Source organism: Malus sylvestris, chromosome 7, assembly GCF_916048215.2.
Source record: "Malus sylvestris chromosome 7, drMalSylv7.2, whole genome shotgun sequence".
Classification (NCBI taxonomy): Eukaryota; Viridiplantae; Streptophyta; class Magnoliopsida; order Rosales; family Rosaceae; genus Malus; species Malus sylvestris.
The window spans coordinates 1,960,807-1,978,924 of NC_062266.1; the positions used below are offsets into that span (position 1 = coordinate 1,960,807).

At 38.0% G+C, this 18,118-nt stretch overlaps 3 protein-coding genes across 9 annotated transcripts; 1 reads left to right on the forward strand and 2 right to left on the reverse strand.

The window, feature by feature from the left end:
• Positions 1 to 257: 257 nt before the first annotated feature.
• LOC126628411 (protein BPS1, chloroplastic-like) lies at positions 258 to 7,306 on the reverse strand. 4 transcript variants are annotated; one of them, XM_050298077.1, is made up of 2 exons: positions 6,612 to 7,306; positions 258 to 683 (listed from the first exon to the last, which is right to left on the reverse strand). In XM_050298077.1, exons 1-2 carry the CDS (start codon positions 7,263 to 7,265, stop codon positions 378 to 380), a joined length of 960 nt encoding a protein of 319 aa, XP_050154034.1. In that variant the 5' UTR covers positions 7,266 to 7,306; the 3' UTR covers positions 258 to 377. The 4 variants fall into 4 exon arrangements, with proteins under 4 accessions (XP_050154034.1, XP_050154036.1, XP_050154035.1 ...); XM_050298079.1 differs by having other exon boundaries at positions 258 to 587; positions 6,516 to 7,306; XM_050298078.1 differs by having other exon boundaries at positions 258 to 488; positions 6,417 to 7,306.
• Positions 7,307 to 9,682: 2,376 nt separating this feature from the next.
• On the reverse strand, positions 9,683 to 13,252 carry LOC126628413 (probable hexosyltransferase MUCI70). The gene is made up of 6 exons (XM_050298081.1): positions 12,686 to 13,252; positions 12,042 to 12,259; positions 11,627 to 11,803; positions 11,396 to 11,551; positions 10,715 to 10,991; positions 9,683 to 10,080 (listed from the first exon to the last, which is right to left on the reverse strand). The coding sequence occupies exons 1-6, from the start codon at positions 13,062 to 13,064 to the stop codon at positions 9,848 to 9,850; spliced, it is 1,440 nt and encodes a 479-aa protein (XP_050154038.1). The 5' UTR covers positions 13,065 to 13,252; the 3' UTR covers positions 9,683 to 9,847.
• Positions 13,253 to 15,030: 1,778 nt separating this feature from the next.
• Positions 15,031 to 17,009, forward strand: LOC126628414 (transcription termination factor MTERF2, chloroplastic-like). Of its 4 annotated transcripts, XM_050298084.1 has the most exons (3): positions 15,031 to 15,391; positions 15,701 to 16,404; positions 16,631 to 17,009. In XM_050298084.1, exons 1-2 carry the CDS (start codon positions 15,032 to 15,034, stop codon positions 16,304 to 16,306), a joined length of 966 nt encoding a protein of 321 aa, XP_050154041.1. In that variant the 5' UTR covers position 15,031; the 3' UTR covers positions 16,307 to 16,404; positions 16,631 to 17,009. The 4 variants fall into 4 exon arrangements, with proteins under 4 accessions (XP_050154041.1, XP_050154039.1, XP_050154040.1 ...); XM_050298082.1 differs by having other exon boundaries at positions 15,031 to 16,404; XM_050298083.1 differs by having other exon boundaries at positions 15,031 to 16,404; positions 16,702 to 17,009.
• The last annotated feature ends 1,109 nt before the right edge of the window (positions 17,010 to 18,118 follow it).

An 18,118-nucleotide genomic window follows, 5' to 3' on the forward strand; every position in this document is an offset into this window, starting at 1 on the left:
GGCATGCGTTTATGTGAAGTTCGAATTGACTGATGTTGAAGAATTAGCAGATGAGTACACCGCTTGAACTCAGAGCGAGCTGATTCTCGCCGAAATGAACCAAAAACAAAGATGGCTTATAAATTTGGTCTACCTAGCATTACTCATATAATTTTATTGCTCCTTGCTTACAAAATCTCTCTTATCGTCTCACCAAATATCGGGCTAAACTTCATGTTCCAGGTTCTACATTTTCAAAAACAAAATAAATATACTGGTTTGATTATTTGAATGTGAATTTTGACTTCATTTTTGCTATATACAAACTCTGATTTACAAACTAAAATCAATAAAAATACAACAATGTTCTGTACACAGTGAATTATACAATTGATCTACTATTTCTTTTGCTGTGGAAGGCCATTGAGCAATTGATTTCTCCCAGCCAAAACCTTGTCGAAGACGGAATCCACCTCCTTTCCCAAACCGTCCACAAACTTCTCAAACACCTCTAGTTTTCTTCTCAATTCCTCGGCTTCTGCTCCGCTGTTCTTTCCAATTCCGATTGCCGCAGCAAGGCCCGTCACTGCATCATTAAGCTCCTTAACCTCCTTCAAACCACCATTTCTCTCCATTATTTCACTCACTCCCGAATTCAACCCCGAAAGCAACGAGTCAACAAACCTTCCACCCGAATTCCTCACCTCCAAGTATGGCTCGGGATTCCCGGCTAAACCAGACATCAAAATCCCACCTAGCCAGAATACCATTCCCTGCATAACCTCCAAAGCTTGATGAATCACTGTTTCCTTGCTAATCAAGCAACTTCCTTTCCCAGCCTCTTCATTTCCTTGGAATCTGATTCCGTTGCTCAAACCCTTTGGTTGGAATTGGACTGCCTTCAGATGCTCCAAAGCCGAAGAAGGCGACGATTTCTCCACCAGGCTCAAACCATGAGCCAGCGAAACCCTAGCCTTCCCAAGATTAGACAGAGAAGAACTGACAGAATTGCAAAGCTCCAACAAACTCAAACTGTATTTGAGATACTCATCCACAGAAGCAGCTTCCCATCTGCTCATGGGAAAATCTACTTCCACAACCAGCTTTGCAAAAGCACTTTGGACGACGGGTAGCAGCTCAAAGCACTGTAGAATCCATGGAAATGATGGAATCTCTGACCCTGCAGATTTTGAACTCAGAGGCAACAACTTTTTCAAGGAGTTTGAAACATGGGTTTGGAAGGCATCCAGAGATGCCGATAAGGCGGGTTCCGACGGTTGGTGGTGGTTGTGGTGGTGGTGGAGGTGATTATCCAGCTTGGAGTAGATTTGGTTAAACTTTTGCACCAAGAGAACCATTGCAAAGTAATGAGGGTTTTGGTATGGAAATTTGGTTTGTGCCTTGTGGTGAGTTTTTGGAAAATGTGGGATTGTGTGTTATATAAGTTGTGGGGTTTGCGTTGAAAAAGTCCACATGGCGTGTTCGAGTTGGCTGAACAGATGGACACAGAAAAAGAGTTGAAACCAGGTGCGTGTGCCATTAGGCCCGTTACCAATTGAAAATTGTAAAAACCGAGGAGGGACATTGGCGGCGGTCAAATGTTCTTATCTTGTTTGTTTGTACTAATCCTTGAAAGACACGATTTGGAGCAATGCAATTGGATCCACTTGTTGTTGCCTTCAAATGCAAGCTAACATATAGGAAGGATCGAGGATGGAGATTGTCTATTATTTGTCTTGCAAAGTTGAGCATCTAAGTAAGTAATGTTCTTCAATCCCGAGCATATTTCATATTAGTGATGTTACTCAGTTTAATACGTGAATAACACATATTAAGTGGTATAGAAGCATATAACGTTGAATCAAAGTGATTGTTGCATTTCCCTTTTCACAACATGTGTCCTAATTTATTTCTAATCTTAAGTTTTGAGAATTCAAATAAAATTAAAAGATAGAAACAAAAAACTAATGTAGGAGGAGAAAACGATAATGAAAGCTACTACTGTTACTTGAGAGTAGGAACGATATCACATTAGGATGTTAGTGTTCAACTCAAAACCACATGTATCATGACATGTGGTGTACCGGCTTGTGTTCAGAGTACACGAAATAACTCTTCAGATGCAGCACATTGGTTCCTTTATATATGTTTTGATTGGTCGCAGTTGCAGCATCAGCACATTGGTTTATATAGTCGGTAGCTTAAACCATAACATTACTTATATTGTTTCACGGCTTTACTATAATAAGATTACTTTCTCAATGTTTATGCTTTTTTTGTAAAGGTCCTCTCTATTGCTTGCCATCAATTTTTTATGGAGTAGGATTCTCTATCCTCCTATTACCATTCCCTTTACTCCCCTCCTCTCACACATTGTTTTTTGTCTTATTATTTCTATAAAAAATCAATATAAAATGTTGACGTGGCTTAACCGTAACCGTTCAAATATGAGGGGATGGAAGGGTAGAGAGATTAGGAGGGTAGAGAATCTTACTCCATTTTGTATTGCCAATTAACTGATGACTATGAATGTTCATATCAACTAAAAGCTTTAAACGTGTGTGACAATTTACTCGTTCGCATGTTATTATTTACATTTTATTTTTGTTTAAAGTATGTTTTTAAATTTTGTTATTTAAAAAGTTAAAGAAATTAACAAAAAAAAAAAAAAGGCCCACTGCAGTAGTACAAAGCCTCATTTGTTAAAGACGATTGACTTGGACAAGACAAGAAAATTGACATTCATTTCTTTCTTCAAAATAATTTCAATACAATGAATATCATATTCAAGTCAATCCTCTCCAACAAATGAGTCCCGAGTGTTTTTTTGGAAGTTCACGTTACATTTGGCTCTATGAGTGTCTAAAATTTCTTCAATATTGTCGATATTTCTATGATAACTAAAAAATCAAAGAAAGACATGAAAATGGGGGTGAAGTCTAAACTTCACCTCATATTGGAAAAACTCTTAAGTTTAGGATCTTTAGGTTAAAATTGACAGATATCGTTAATATTTCTTACACATATGTTAAATAATGAAAAAACTCTTATATTTCGTTCAAACAAATGTTTAACAATCCCTGAAACTTCATTTTAAATTTCTATAATTTCAAACGAAAGCAATATCGATATTTGATATATCTGTCAATATTTTTATAAATTTACATGTCAATATTTCTATTTATATAGATATTTAAAAAACTGAGCTCAATTGGATTGATACTAATAGAAAATGTGGGACCAACAATCAAACTCAGAAACATGAGTCCTGAGAGAAGTAAATGAACTCTCATATGTAGGGAAGGAAGGAAGAGTCTGGAAGGAAGGAAAGCAAAGACAAATTTTGTTCCGTACAAAGTAAATACAGTATCCCAAGTCAATAAACGGTGTGGAAACGAGTCAATTACTTAAACTAAAAGCTCCCATTGTCTGAAACACAAAAGCAAAGACAAATTTTGTTCCGTACAAAGTAAATACATTTACCACTTAGATAATTTGCTACTTGTAGTTTATAAAAAAGTCAATTACTTAAACTAAAAGCTCCCATTGTCTGAAACAAAAAAATATATAAGGCCTTTTAGTCAACGTGGTTGACGTAACTTCTAAATTTAATCTCTCATTATGAAAATCAATTCAAGTGGTCGTTGTAAATTATTTTGGTTCTTCTAAGAAAATGTATCCATATTTTTATTAAATTGTCACATAAATGACCACATAACAATTTTTTTTAGGATTTTGTGAACCAACCCCGCCACATAACGAGGATATTGACAGATTTTCTACAGAATAAACAAAATCATTTACTCAGGACCACTTCTATCAGTTTTCATTGTTAAGGACCAAAGTGAAGGGTTATGATGTTTTCATGAATCATTTTGACTAAAAAGGCAGAATACAGAAAACTGATGCAGTCATATTTAGCACAGGAATGTGATTGTGTAAATTATAGCGTATCTAGGGGTATCTTGGAATATTCCCTTTAGTAGATATTATCTTATCAGAGTTGTAATCCTATTGGGATAAAGATTTAACATATCTTACTACTATAAATAAAGGCACAATGTGGTAAAATATAACACATATCACAATTAAATCTCTCTCATCTCTCTTGCCGTTGGCCTCTCCCTTTCTATTCCCTTAGAATAGTTCAGTCAATTAGGCATACAACATGTGCCTACAACATATTATCAGTATGCTCTTGCCAGAAGCTAAGGAATTGAAGGATCGTAGGAGGAGGATTTCTTTTACAAAATTCAAAGGCTTTTATTTGTTTTCTGCCAAGATATTTGCAACGTCTACGAAGCATGAAAACATTCCCCATTATGCATGAATCCCCTCTATTTATATTTTCCTTCCGATATATATACACATGTTTCATGCATTACGTAATTATTATTTTGATATGTGGAATTTATGAGTCAAAGCATATAAATAAATTAGAAGCAATTTAGGGTTTTTTCAAACCCTAGAGATGTCGGAAAAAAAAAGAAGAAAAAAATTGAGAAATATGTGGCATGGCTGCGACTCGCCACTGGCACCACCGCAGCTAGCCTATAGCCCAACTACGTGGAGCACACCGTCATAACGACGTCGTTGTGACGTTTGGACTATGGCAGCAGCCCTTTAGGCTTTGCTATGCCTACATGAACACCAGGCTCGGCCTGGTAAGGGTTACCATGGGCATGTAGCCTCTCCAAGCCCAAAACTAGCAACTTTTGAGTTGCTGAGCTTTATCCTAAGTCCTTAGCCCAAACCTGCAATCAGCCTGTAGCTTGTTAGGTCCACCCCGTGCACTAAGCTCGCCTACAACAAGCCTGTATCGCTTGCTGGGTTTTGCCCAAGTCTTGGCCCACTTGTCCGTAGCTTATGATGCTGGGCTTGACTTGCCCCAACCCAAAAACCCAGGAGCCAGCCTCGGCTGGGTCTCCTTGCACCAACCCGCAAGCCAACTTTAGACTGGGCCTGCCTCGTGCCTTGTTTTGGCCCAAACCAGCAACTTTTGCTGCTGGGCTCACCCAGACCACACAGCTTAGAGCCCTGCAGCCCTTCTACGAACCAATGGCCTGCAACCGCACTGCAGGGCCCGTACCCACATCGCAACTAGCCTACTTTATGTTGGGCCGCGTTACCTTTTTTGACCTAATGCTAATTTTTAGCATTCCCGCTTTATAAATCATACCCAAATATTTTTTTGGGTACTTTGGTTTACACTAATTAATTCTAATTTAATTATCACTTGGTTTATCGCCAACCGAAGCTAATATGACCCGTTTGTTATTATTTTGCTTCCACGATCGACCCCGTTTGGTCCCGATCTATTAAATTAATTAAAAATGAAAAGCAGTCCATTAATCTGATAATTAATCCAAAATTATTGACCTGAAAATCATTTTTGGACATTAACGATTCAATAATTTATTTTTATACTTTGAACCGTTGACATCCTTTCATTGTCCCAAAGCTCTCACACTTGAGTTCCCGAAGCAACTCAAATCCATTGCGCTTAAATAAGTATATTGCATTTTGTGTTCTTACAGGAACCTCTCCTTTATGAACTAATCGTTCATAAAACTAAACTGAACCTGTAGTTTCATATTTTGTGCATTTGAAACTTGAAGTTTCATTCAAAACTTACCACATGAAACCTGTAGCTTTCATGCTTAAATTAAACCACTACATGTCTATAGAACCCGAATATTCTACGATGTATGTCTATGGCTTTCCATATGACTAACCACATTTTTGTACCCTTTGTTGTTTTAGGGACATGTCGAACTTGAACAAGCTCGATTTCACTGCTCTGGAAGTATCTGAAAGAAGCTACCTGAAGTAGATCCAAGACGTGAAGCTCCATCTCATTGCAAAGGGTATTAGATCCATCATCGAGGAACCTATCGACGATGACGAAGCTAAGAAAGCTACTGCTATGATCATCATCCAAAGACACATCCATGATGCACTGCAGACCAAGTACCTCGTTGAGGAGGATCCACGCACCCTCTAGCTTGCTTTGGCCGATTGTTTCGATCACCAAAAAGACATTTACTTGCCTGAAGCAAGATACGACTGGCAGCATTTGCGCTTCCAAGACTTTAAATCCGTGAATGAATACAACTTTGAAGGTGAAATCCGATCATTGCTTAAGTTCTGTAAAGTGGACTTAACATACGAGGATTTACATTTTTGAAAATGAAATAAACATTGATTTGATCATTTGAAATGTGAATTTTTACTTCTTTTTTGCTATATACAAACTCTGATTTACAAACTAGAATCAATAAATATACAACAATGTTCTGTACAGAGTGAATTATACAATTGATATTCTATTTCTTTTGCCGTGGAAGGCCATTGAGCAATTGATTTCTCCCAGCCAAAACCTTGTTGAAGACGGAATCTACCTCATTTCCCAAACCGTCCACAGACTTCTCAAAAACCTCTAATTTTCTTCTCAATTCCGCGGCTTCTACTCCGCTATTCTTTCCAATTCCGATTGCTGCTGCAAGGCTCGTCACTGCATCGTTAAGCTCCTTCACCTCCTTCAATCCACCATTTCTCTCCATTATTTCACTCACTCTCGAATTCAACCCCGAAAGCAACGAGTCAACAAACCTTCCACCAGAATTCCTCACCTCCAAGTATGGCTTGGGATTCCCAGCTAATCCAGACATCAAAATCCCACCTAGCCAGAATACCATTCCCTGCATAACCCCCAAAGCTTGATGAATCACTGTTTCCTTGCTAATCAAGCAACTTCCTTTCCCAGCCTCTTCATTTCCTTGGAATCTGATTCCCTTGCTCAAACCCTTTGGCTGGAATTGGACTGCCTTCAGATGCTCCAAAGCCGAAGAAGGCGACGATTTCTCTACCAGGCTCAAACCATGAGCCACCGAAAGCCTAGCCTTCCCAAGATTAGACAGAGAAGAACTGACAGAATTGCAAAGCTCCAACAAACTCAAACTGTATTTGAGATACTCATCCACAGAAGCAGCTTCCCATCTGCTCATGGGAAAATCTACTTCCACAACCAGCTTTGCAAAAGCACTTTGGACGATGGGTAGGAGATCAAAGCACTGTTGAATCCATGGAAATGATGGAATCTCTGACCCTGCAGATTTTGATGAACTGAGAGGCAACAACTTTTTCAAGGAGTTTGCAACATGGGTTTGGAAGGCATCCAGAGATGCCGATAAGGCGGGTTCCGACGGTTGGTGGTGGTGATGGTGGTGGTGGTGATTCTCCAGCTTGGAGTAGATTTGGTTAAACTTTTGCACCAAGAGAACCATTGCAAATTAATGAGGGTTTTGGTATGGAAATTTGGTTTGTGCTGTGTTATATAAGTTGTGGGGTTTGGGTTGAAAAAGTCCACATGGCGTGTTCGCTTTGGCTGAACAGATGGAGACAGAAAGAGTTGAAACCAGGTGCGTGCCATTAGGCCAATGACCAAATTGAAAATTATAAAAACCGAGGAGGGACATTGGCGGCGGTCAAATGTCCTTATCTTGTTTGTTTGTACTAATCCTTGAAAGACACGATTGGGAGCAATGCAATTGGATCGCAGTTGCTTTGTATAAGTTTTTATTGGTCGCAGTTGCTGCAGCAACACATTGGTTTATTAGTCGGTAGCTTAAACCATAACGTTACTTGTACTGTTTCACGGCTTTACTATAATAATATTACTTTATTAATGTTTTTGCTTTGTTTGTACAGCTCCTCTCTTTTGAACGTTATTATTATGGGAGTTTTAACGAAAAATCATATTTTTACACTAAAAAATTAAATATGAGACTATTCATTTTACCCTTTATTTTGTCCTTATCATTAAAACTTAAAGTTTTAAGCCATTTCATTAGTTTTTCTTATTATTTATTTACTTCTTGTTTAAATTATGTCTTTATATTTTGTTATTCAAAAAGTTAAATAAATAAACAAAAACACTGCCCACTACTAGCTTTGTTTTGGTTTATGTCATCGTAATAGTACTACAAGGCCTCGTTAAAGACGATTGGCTTGGACAAAACAAGAAAGCTGACATTCATTTATTCCTTCAAAATGTCTTTAATACAGTGAATATCATATCCAAGTCAATCTTCTCTAACAAACAAGTACCGAGTATTTTTTTTATTTTGGAAGTTCACGTTTGGCTGAATCGATGTTTGATATTATCGATATTTCCATGGTAATATAAAAAAAAATCATAAAAAGATATGGAAATGGGAGGTGAAGTCTAAACTTCATCTCATATAGAAGAAACTCTCAAGTCTAGGCTAAAATAAATAAATATTGTCGATATTTCTTACACACATGTTAAATAACGGAAATTTTTTTATATTTCGTCCAAACCAATGTTTGACAATCCCTAAAATTTTATTTTAAATTTTCATAATTTTTATCAAAAGCAACCGATATTGATATTTGATATATTCGTTTATATTTTCATAAATTTACATGTTAGTATTTTTACCGATACCGCTATTTTAAACAATGGGTTTAATTCGATTGGTACTAATAGTGAATGTGGGAAACAGTCAAACTCGGAAACAGAGTTATGAGAGGAGGAGGAGGACCCTCAGAACTCCCAAATGTAGGGAAGGAAAGGAAATACAAATTTTGTTCCAATACAAAGAAAACACGTACAGGCTACAAGCTACGGCTGTACTGAAACTAAATACTAAAATCCCAAGTCAACACACGTTTTTGTTTTCCATGATGCACCTATTTGCACCCACTGCACACAAAACTGCGTGCCTGGAAACGTGCATTTACTACTTGATTAGCGTGTAAAGTCAATTGTTTAAACTAAAAGCTCCCATTGTCTGAAAAACAAAAGAAAATATAGGATTTTTTTAGCTAAAATGATTTTTGAAATTAGGATAATTCTTCACTCTGATTTCTAACAATGAAAATCGACACAAGTCGTTGATGAGTTTGTCCACCGTAAATTAATTTGGTTCTTCTGTGAAAACTATATCAATATCATCACTAAATTGTCTCATGAATGACTACGTGACCATCCTTTTATGAGTATTCTTGTCAAATCAAACTCTCTACTTAATGAGGATATTGACAGATTTTTCATATAAAGAACAAAGTGAATTACAGGGGATAAACTTAAGGATTTCATTAGTTTTCCTCACTTTGGGAGTTTGAACGAAAAACCCACAGTACTGTTCACTTTAACGAAAAACCACATTTTTACACTAAAAAGTCAAACCTGGTACTATTCACTTTACCCTTTATTTTGTCCTTATCATTAAAACTCAAAGTTTTCAAGCCCTTTTCATTAGTTTTCCTCACTTTTTATCGATTTTCATTATTAGCAACCAAAGGGAAAAAATAATGATAATTTCAGAGAACATTTTGGCTAAAAAGTTAAAATATTAAAGCTTATTTTCATATTTAATTGGGAAACAAAAGTGGATTACCTGACACTTTATAAGGATCAAGGAAAACTCAACCAGCAGCAGCACAAGACCACTCTTGCCACTCCTCCTGACGAAGCTTTCTCGGAGTTTATGAATGGGTACGAGGATCCTCTCCGGATCCTATTTGTGAGGATCTCGAGAATTCTCAAATCGTGCCCGTTTATCGTACATCGTGCAACCAGAAATCATTTTAAATACTTTTATTTAAAATTAAATATAAATAGTACATGACAAAAACTGATTGCACGATGCACTACAACAAAGTCTTGCACAACAAATTCTGAAGCAAAAATCATTTTCTTTTCTCTTCCTGTAAAATGTTTATGAACAGAAATTAGAAAATGGAAGGAATCTACTACTGCCTAAGAACACACCACACGAGCACCCCAGCACGCCTCTGTTCAATAATTGAGAAATCAAAGCACTATCCTGTTACCAAAGAGTCAACTTCTAAGTGGCTTAGCCTTGCGTATGTGACCCATACTATTAACAAGATCTTTCCGGGTACATACAGGGATTATATTTATCTTCTTGAGCACTTTCAACCGCCATAATACATATGGGAAACTAAGCTGATCACGAGAAGTGAACCGAACCACCTCGTTGAACCAGAGGCACATAAACATATTTGTCAATGGTGTATGCTCCCTCACGATAACAGATGCTTCCGACAAAGCTGCACAGGTTAACGACGCAATGGTTCAGAATAGGAACAAAATGCAAGACAATGAGATCACCAGCTTTGTAATTTTGGAGTTTTTCATATTAAGTATGGTTATCTCTTAATTCTCAAGTATCTAAATAAGCTTGGTGGCAGCAGACTGTGAGGAAGGGCTCATAACCCACTTTAAACACAAATTGGGAAAATATGAATCTGAAGTAGACTGATGGGGAGCGGACTGGCTGCTGGAATCAGTGTATGGGTATATGATGCGCAGAGGAGCAGGTGAAACTATGCAGAATAGAGGCAATCAACAGATTGTTTCAAATTACGAACAGACTGATAAGAAAACATGAATAAACAGATATGAAACTTGAATAAACAGATTGATTTTATATTTCTACTATTCTTATCAATGTCAAAATCTTAAGATATTTACAATTGGTAAAACCCAGGAGTAAGTCACCTTTTATGCAGAATTAAGGAAAGCAATAAGGCATGTAGTAGGCTTAACTACTCCTACTTCAAAAAGATGTACTCAACAAAGAAGCAAAGGATTTCAAGAATTGCTACAATCATGAAGCATCATAAATAGCAATATTTCATAAGAGAGATCAAGCCAGAACAAGTGAAAGAAAAAGAAGCATACCCTTCTTTCCGTTGAACCTCTTGTCTTCTGGCAAGCCATCATGGCGGTATTGAGTCAATTGCACCTCAACTTCTTCTGGTTTGGCCTTGTTTTTTTTCACAACAGCCTTCGCTTCATCATAAACGCTACTGCGAGCTCCATGTTCTGAGATAGCAAGTACAGAGTTTGAACGCCAAAGTAGGGCTTCGAGCACACCTAAGGGGTCCCTCCTAAATTGGGACTTTGAATCTACCCAAATGGAATACTTTGCATGAGGAAAAAGACGATGGGGCAACATCTAACACCAGAAAAAATATACGAAGTCTCAGATAAATTTCCACATACACCTATACATGATATTTGGCTAGCACTTGTAACAGAACTTTTTGGATATTTGACATTTAGCTTAAACCTTTTATATCATGAAGAACAGATCCAGCATCCCTTTGATTAATATTGTTCTGCTTAAATTATCATACTTTACTTGACTTATTAATATAATTACAGAAAATAGGTTCCATGTTGCAATAGCTTTCATGTATCATGAAAACAAAAATGTTTGCAAAAATTAAAAAAGTAAAGAAAATGACAGATGACAAGAGATAACAACATGATCAGGATAATTTTTTTAAATTTAACTTAAACAAACTAAATGAAAATAGAGAAAAGATAATAATTTAACCTAACTCTGAAAGTTGTTACCTTTGGGATCTTTCCATTTAACCTTTGGTCTGAAAAGGGAAGATCTTTAACAACCACAATGCGCCATTTCCCAATAAATCCATTCCCATCAATTCTATGTTCAGCCGCTTCCTGTGTACTTAGAGTAATTTCATCCCAAAAAGCAACATAGCAAACCTGCATCCATTCAGTACTTATAAGAATTTATAACTTTGAAGCTAATTAGTAATATTTGACTGAAAAGACAAAAACCTTTCGAAGTGATGCCTCTGACATTCCAATAGGCTGATAAAGATCATCTCCACCACCAAATGCACATGTGGACACTACAACCTTGCAACTATCCATGTACCCCTTGTCTTCATTTGAGATTTTAAACCCTCCATTTTCACTGTAGAAACCACAGTTCATAGTAACAGTTTCATTTACCTGTGAGCAACAAATTTCTAACAATATGAACACCGCCTCACGGTAAAAATTATTATTATTATTTCTGTTTAAAATCGGGCAAAAAGTAAAGACCTCGATGTGCTTCACAATGAAAATAACATCTACATCAAAACCTAAAGAAATTAGATGCATCTTAAAACTTGACCTTTAACATGACAAAGACCAAATAGAATACTAAACCAGTTCAAAGTTTCAAAACAAGGATGCAGTTTATAACCTTAAACGATTTCGCTCTCTGATCCAAAGTTTGACTTCCGGTAAATGAATTAAATCTTGGGGCCTCTGTGTGCTCCTGAGAAAGACTGTTGTTCCATCCTGAAAACGGAGTGTCATTCTCTGATATGTATACCACTTTCTTAACAGGAGTATTGGAATCTTCGCGCATAGGAATTTCCAAATGCTCAAGTTCTTCAGGAGATAAGATGTCCAAACAACCTAACATTATCCGCAAATTTTCGTCACATTTCAAAATGCTTCAATATTCCAATCCTAACCAAAATAAAATTTTCCAACTACCGTAAAATGCACAACCCAATTATCAGTAACACTAAAGAAACAACAAAACAAGCTCGGCAATCACTCCGAATCGTTAACTAATGTGGGTGTCAAGCAATGCCTGATAATCGGCATTCGGGCAGTCACATTAATCTAACAGGCACAATTCTAGCTTACACTCATTGAAATTTACAACGTCATTAGAAAAGTAAGTAACTTACAACACTATGCAGATTGCAGAATCGTTTCCTTATATTCTTTAGAAAAAAAAATTAAAGATTTTGAACTCGTTCTGCACACAATTTCGATTACCCATTGTACAATTGCATCCGAATCGTATGGCAATTAAGCAAGAGTTGAACTTACGTTGTCTAACGCCTCCAACAACCCGAGTCGTATGATCGAGCCGATTCAAATTCCCATCCGATTTCTTCTCCAAACTCGAGTTCTTCACCGTTTCCGCGCCAACCAAACTCGGCTTTTCCGGCGCACTGAGTTCCGATTTCGCCACCAAACTCGGCTTCCTACCGATCCTCGAAACCTCGTATAAGAGCAACCCAAGGGCCGGGAGAAAAATGAGAAGTGCCCAGTACCTGACGAGCTTTCTAGCGACTCGGTGGAGGAACTCGTTCTTGAGTCGGTGGCCGAGTTTCTTGCGCTTTCTTCGAACTCGGACTCGCATCCGGCCGAGTTCGTCCGCTTCGTCGTCGGAGACTGAGATTGATATGCTGTTGTTGCTGAACATTGACGACGACGGCTTCGACCGCGGAAATTGAAATCAGTGACTTGGAAGTGGATTTGGGTAAATTACGGGCTTTGAGATCAAATTTTGCAAAGTATGAGCTCCTTTTTCCTGCTGTGAAGTTTCTCAGCGTAGGATAGTATGAAGCCGGATTCGATTTCTTACGGAATTTTTTTTTTGGAAAACTTTGGAAAATTTCAAAAAAAAATTTAGTTTTATTGAAAAATGATAAATAAAGATGTAATGAATAGTACGAGAAAAATGTAAAAATATAATTTTTCATTAAAAGTAAATAGTAGTATTTCGTTAAAACTCATTTTTTATTTTTTGGTAATTGTCACGATATAACTATTTTGTTTTTAATTTTTAATTTTTTTTACTTAAATTGAAATTTTGTTGGTTAAATTATATAGAAACCCCTCAGGTTTGAGGTCTATTACAACCCCATACAACATCTTTCAAATATTTCACTTTCATACCTCACGTACTATTTTATTTCAAAATAACATCTTCGTTAGATTTTCCATCCAATGATCTGTTATATGCTGATATGGCTGCCATGTAACAAAAGAAAATAGTTTTTTTATACATTAACAATATGATAATATTAAACCTAAAAATAAAAATAAAAAAACCAGAAAAACCTGAACCCAACCCAGATCCCCTTCCTTCCCCCTCACCTCTCTGCAACTCCTATTTACAAAATCCCTTCCCCCAGAATAAGAAGAAACCAAACTCGTCCGTTCCCCCCCCCCAATGACCCACTTGCCTTCCCCCCACCCCCAGGCGATGGTTGCAGGTATTTGGGTTGTGGTTTTGCAGGTATTGTGTTGCAGGGGTTTTTAAGAAAACCAGTGAAAAAAAGCAGAGAAGTGATTAAAGGTGGGGGCTTTGAGGTGGGAGAGGTGGAGGGGGATATGGGTTTTGGGGGAAGGAGACACGTGGAGGCGGGAGATGGAGGGTGGCAGAGGAAGAGGTGAGAGAGGGGTGGAATTCGAAACTCAAACCCTAGAGAGGGAGAAGGAAGGAGGGAATTGGAAAAAGGGTGTTAGGGAATGTGTTGGGGTTGGTGTGGAGGAAGAAGAAGAGTGGGAGAGATGGGTAAGGGGATGGGGACGGACGGACGGGAAGGAAGAGATGGGTAAGGGGGTGGGGGTGGGGGTGGGATGTGGGGTTGAGGGGAAGGGGATCTAGGTTCGGGTTTTTATTTTTAATAGGGTTAATATTGTTAATGTATAAAATATTATTATTTTTTGTCACGTGGCAGCCACATCAGCACAAATGTGGCAGCCACGTCAGCATTTAACAAACAATTGGATGGAAAATCTAACGGATGTGTTATTTTGAAATAAAATAGTATGTGAGGTATGAAAGTGAAATGTTTTAAAGATGTTGTATAAGGTTGTAATAGATCTCAAACCTGAGGTGTTTTTATGTAATTTACCCAATTTTGTTTGATAATTATAAGGTTTATAACCTCTGTAATTTATTATTTTTATAAGAATGTTCTTCTATTCGGTCTCTAAATTAGAATTTGATTTAAGGGTTATGAACATTTGATGTTCAATAGGGCTTAAAATTTCTGTAAGGGCTATCGGAGCTTGATCTCCAACAAAATAGGTTCACTAAGAGCTCGTTTGGATGTACTTTTAAATGAGTGAAAATATTTTTAGTTAAAATGTTTTTGGAACTCATCCGTAGTAAAAATGCAAGTGAATAATGAAAAATCACTTAAAGTGTTTCCTGGAATAAGCACATAACTGGTGCTTCATGCAGAAAGTACTTGAAGTGCTTTTGAAACAGGAAAAACATTTTTTCTAAAAATATTTTTGGTCATTCTAAACGCACGTCTAAACGAGCCATAATAATTTATCATGGGGGGTGATTTTCGACTTTGGTGTGAATTAAACGACACGTCTGTTTGTTAATTTTTCACTGAGGTTAATTTGGGTTTTTTAGTCAACCCACTTATGGGTTCTAGAGACCTGAGAGCCACTACTAGGGTTCTGGGGTTTGCCGTTAGAAATCGTTCGTCGCCGGCAGCATCTAACATGGTTCTACTCTGCAGCTCAAAGACCCCCAGGTTATACTCTTTAATATTTTCCTCTCCATTTGCTTCCAGAAACAAGAGATTAGTGATTGAAAATGTAAAACCCTCACTTTCTTCTCTTCAAAACCAGTTGCTTTACAGACCCATCACCTCAAAAATCCCAGAAAACCAACACAATTTCACCGTCGATTACCTCATAAGGTCATGTGGGTTGTCCCCAAAAGCTGCAATTTCAGCGTCCAAAAGGCTCGAATTGCAAAACCCAGAAAGGGCAGACTCTGTTTTGGCCTTTCTGAGAGACCACGGCTTCTCCGAAATCCAGATCTCAAAGCTCGTCAGGTCGTACCCGAGAGTTCTGTTGGCTTATCCGGAGAGAACCCTTTTGCCCAAGCTCGAGTTTTTCAGCTCCCTCGGAGTTTCCAAGGAGGAGCTTGCCAAAACTCTGGCTTCTACTCCACATCTTTTATCGCTAAGCTTGGCGAACCGAATTGTACCCACTTATGAGTTCCTTAGGAGTCTGATTTCGGAGAAGAATGTTGTTTCGGTTATCAAGTTTCGATCTCGAATTTTCTTGGAAGGTCACTGCAAGAATGTGGCTCCGAATATTGGGCTGTTGAGAGAATTGGGTGTTTCCCGATCATGCATTTCTCTGATGCTAGCTCAATGCACCCAAACTCTGATGCTAAAGCCTGAAAATTTTGGTAAAGTTGTGGATGAGGTGAGGGCTAAGGGACTTGATCTTGGAAAAGCGACTTTCATGTTTGCACTACGCTCATTGTCTGGTAAGAATAGTAAGTTGATATGGGATCGAAGTCGGGAAGTTTACAGGAGTTGGGGTTGGTCTGAGGATGATATTCTCTTTGCTTTCAGGAAAAACCCGCAGTGTATGAATCTATCTGAGAAAAAAATAACGCTAGCAATGGATTTTTTTGTCAACAAGATGGGATGGCCATCGGGACTACTCATAAAGTGCCCAGCGGCTTTGTGCCTAAGTTTGGAGAATAGAATCATCCCAAGGTGTTCAGTTGTTAAAGTTTTGTTATTGAAAGGATTGATAAATGAAAATTTTAGCTTGAGTTATGTGTTATTGCCGGTGGAGAAGCAGTTCTTGGAGAGATTTGTGACCAGATACCTAGACCAAGTACCTCAACTGTTGAGTTTGTATCAAGGGAAAGTTGAAATCGAAGATGTATGACGTCCATAATGTTAAACTGGATGACATTCTAACAGTTTTAGCCATTTGATTCTGTACCACTCACTTGTAGCAGCTAGCTTTCGGAGCTATATTGTAAGGTACGTCGTGCCCTGTATCTTACAAGATTTGTTCGTAAGTGAGGTTTTGTTAATAAAGTCTGCTTTAATTATGTATACTTTCTCATTAGGAAACCAATTCATATGAGTTGGGGTTGCCCTGCTCTCCATGGTCATGGTGCCACCAATCTTTGCAGACTTGCAGTACAAGGCTCTTGACTTTGGCTTGGTCTGCAGAATGTGCTTACATCAATTTGGGTCATTGCAGGTGTCGTTGGATCAATCTCAACATCCACGAGGCTATAATGAGTGGGAGTATTTGCCAGGAGTAAGTTGCAGGTGTCGTTGGATCAATCTCAACAGCTTAAAAAGAAAAAAGTCCCCTTACGTTACAACCAGAGGGGGAGAGAGAGAGAGAGTGAGAGGGCAACTTGGAGGATATCAGCAAGGTCTATATTTTGCGCATAATCTTCAGAGAGAGACCTGCACATTGTCTGGTTTGCTTGCTTTCTTTCCCTTTTTGTTTTTTTTTTCCATTCGTAGTCGAAGTGTACAAATAGAAACCGAAATAGACTTCTCATTTTTCAGACTTGAGTTGGTTTTCTTGTATTTGTGGAGATGAAATTTCATTCTTGGGTTTTCTTCTATTAATTGTCAATTAGCGAAACCCTAAAACCTGCTGCACAATGCCATAGGTTTGATGGACAAGGAATCCAAAACTGTACTTGGTTTTTATTTCTTTTCCCAGAAAAACTGATGCTCGAGGAGGACTTAAATTAATTTAGGGTTTGATCCAGGACATTGGGTTGTTGAATGGGTAGTTAAAAAGATAGCAACTTGTCATTGGAAGTATATATTTTTCTATACTAATCAATTTAGTATGTTATATCATCTTTGAGATCGTTTCAATTTAATATGCATTGTCTCAAATTTTATAAAAATCACAAATTGTGTTCTTAAGTGAGGTTTTGTTTATAGTTGACAGAAAGCCTGCTTGAAGTATGTATACCTTTTTCCCATTAGAAAACCAGTTCGTAGGAGTTGGGGTTGCCCTGCTCTCCGTGGTCGTGGTGCCGTCAATCTTTGCTGACTTGCAGACTTGCAGTACATGGTTCTTGTGTAACAACCCGTCCTTGAATTATTGTATTTTAAATCCTTAAAGTGGGAGAATGATGAAAATACCCTTACTGAGTATATGTTGACTTTTGTTGACTTGGTCGTATATTTATTTAGTATATTATATAGTATTTGTCGTTACGAACGCGTGACACAAGCAGAACGAGATTTGGACTTCAAATGAAGTTTTTAGGGAACTCTGATTGGTTAGATGGGTTTTAGTGGGACCCACGAGGAATTGCCGGTGGACGAGGAGAACTCTGCACCGTTGATTGGTGGGAGCGCCAGTGGACGAAGTGCGTGAATCCGTTTTGGATTGGAAGAAAATTTTAAACCTAGGAGAGGATTCTTCCAATCCGAAACGAATTCGTGCATGCAAAGCTCGAATTTTGGCAGAATGGAAAATGGTGTTGTGGCCCGTGGTTTTTAGCAAGAAGAATGGTGGCGGTGGTTTAGAATAAGCAAGTGTCACCGTCACACTTTCGATTGAGAAGTTTGACCGAGTTCCAGTGTCCGCTGCTCACCCCGAGAGCGAATCGTTGCTTATTCAGTTGAAAGTGTGCGAAACCAAGCACTTGGGTTCGGTGCGGAGCTTTGCCCCGCCTCCTTCTTTGGTTCTGAATTCATGTCCTACTTCTCC

What these genes read in the sequence shown, in the direction of transcription:
- LOC126628411 (XM_050298076.1), bottom strand. Translation starts at nt 7,265, where the DNA reads ATGGTTCTCTTGGTGCAAAAGTTTAACCAAATCTACTCCAAGCTGGAG. An exon ending in TGGACGGTTTGGGAAATGAG is followed by an intron (nt 588 to 6,380) that starts GTAGATTCCGTC and finishes GGTTTGAAGGAG; the next exon opens with GTTAAGGAGCTTAATGATGC.
- LOC126628413 (XM_050298081.1), bottom strand. Translation starts at nt 13,064, where the DNA reads ATGTTCAGCAACAACAGCATATCAATCTCAGTCTCCGACGACGAAGCG. An exon ending in TGTTGGAGGCGTTAGACAAC is followed by an intron (nt 12,260 to 12,685) that starts GTAAGTTCAACT and finishes GGATAATGTTAG; the next exon opens with GTTGTTTGGACATCTTATCT. An exon ending in TAAATGGAAAGATCCCAAAG is followed by an intron (nt 10,992 to 11,395) that starts GTAACAACTTTC and finishes TTCTGGTGTTAG; the next exon opens with ATGTTGCCCCATCGTCTTTT.
- LOC126628414 (XM_050298082.1), top strand. Translation starts at nt 15,032, where the DNA reads ATGGGTTCTAGAGACCTGAGAGCCACTACTAGGGTTCTGGGGTTTGCC.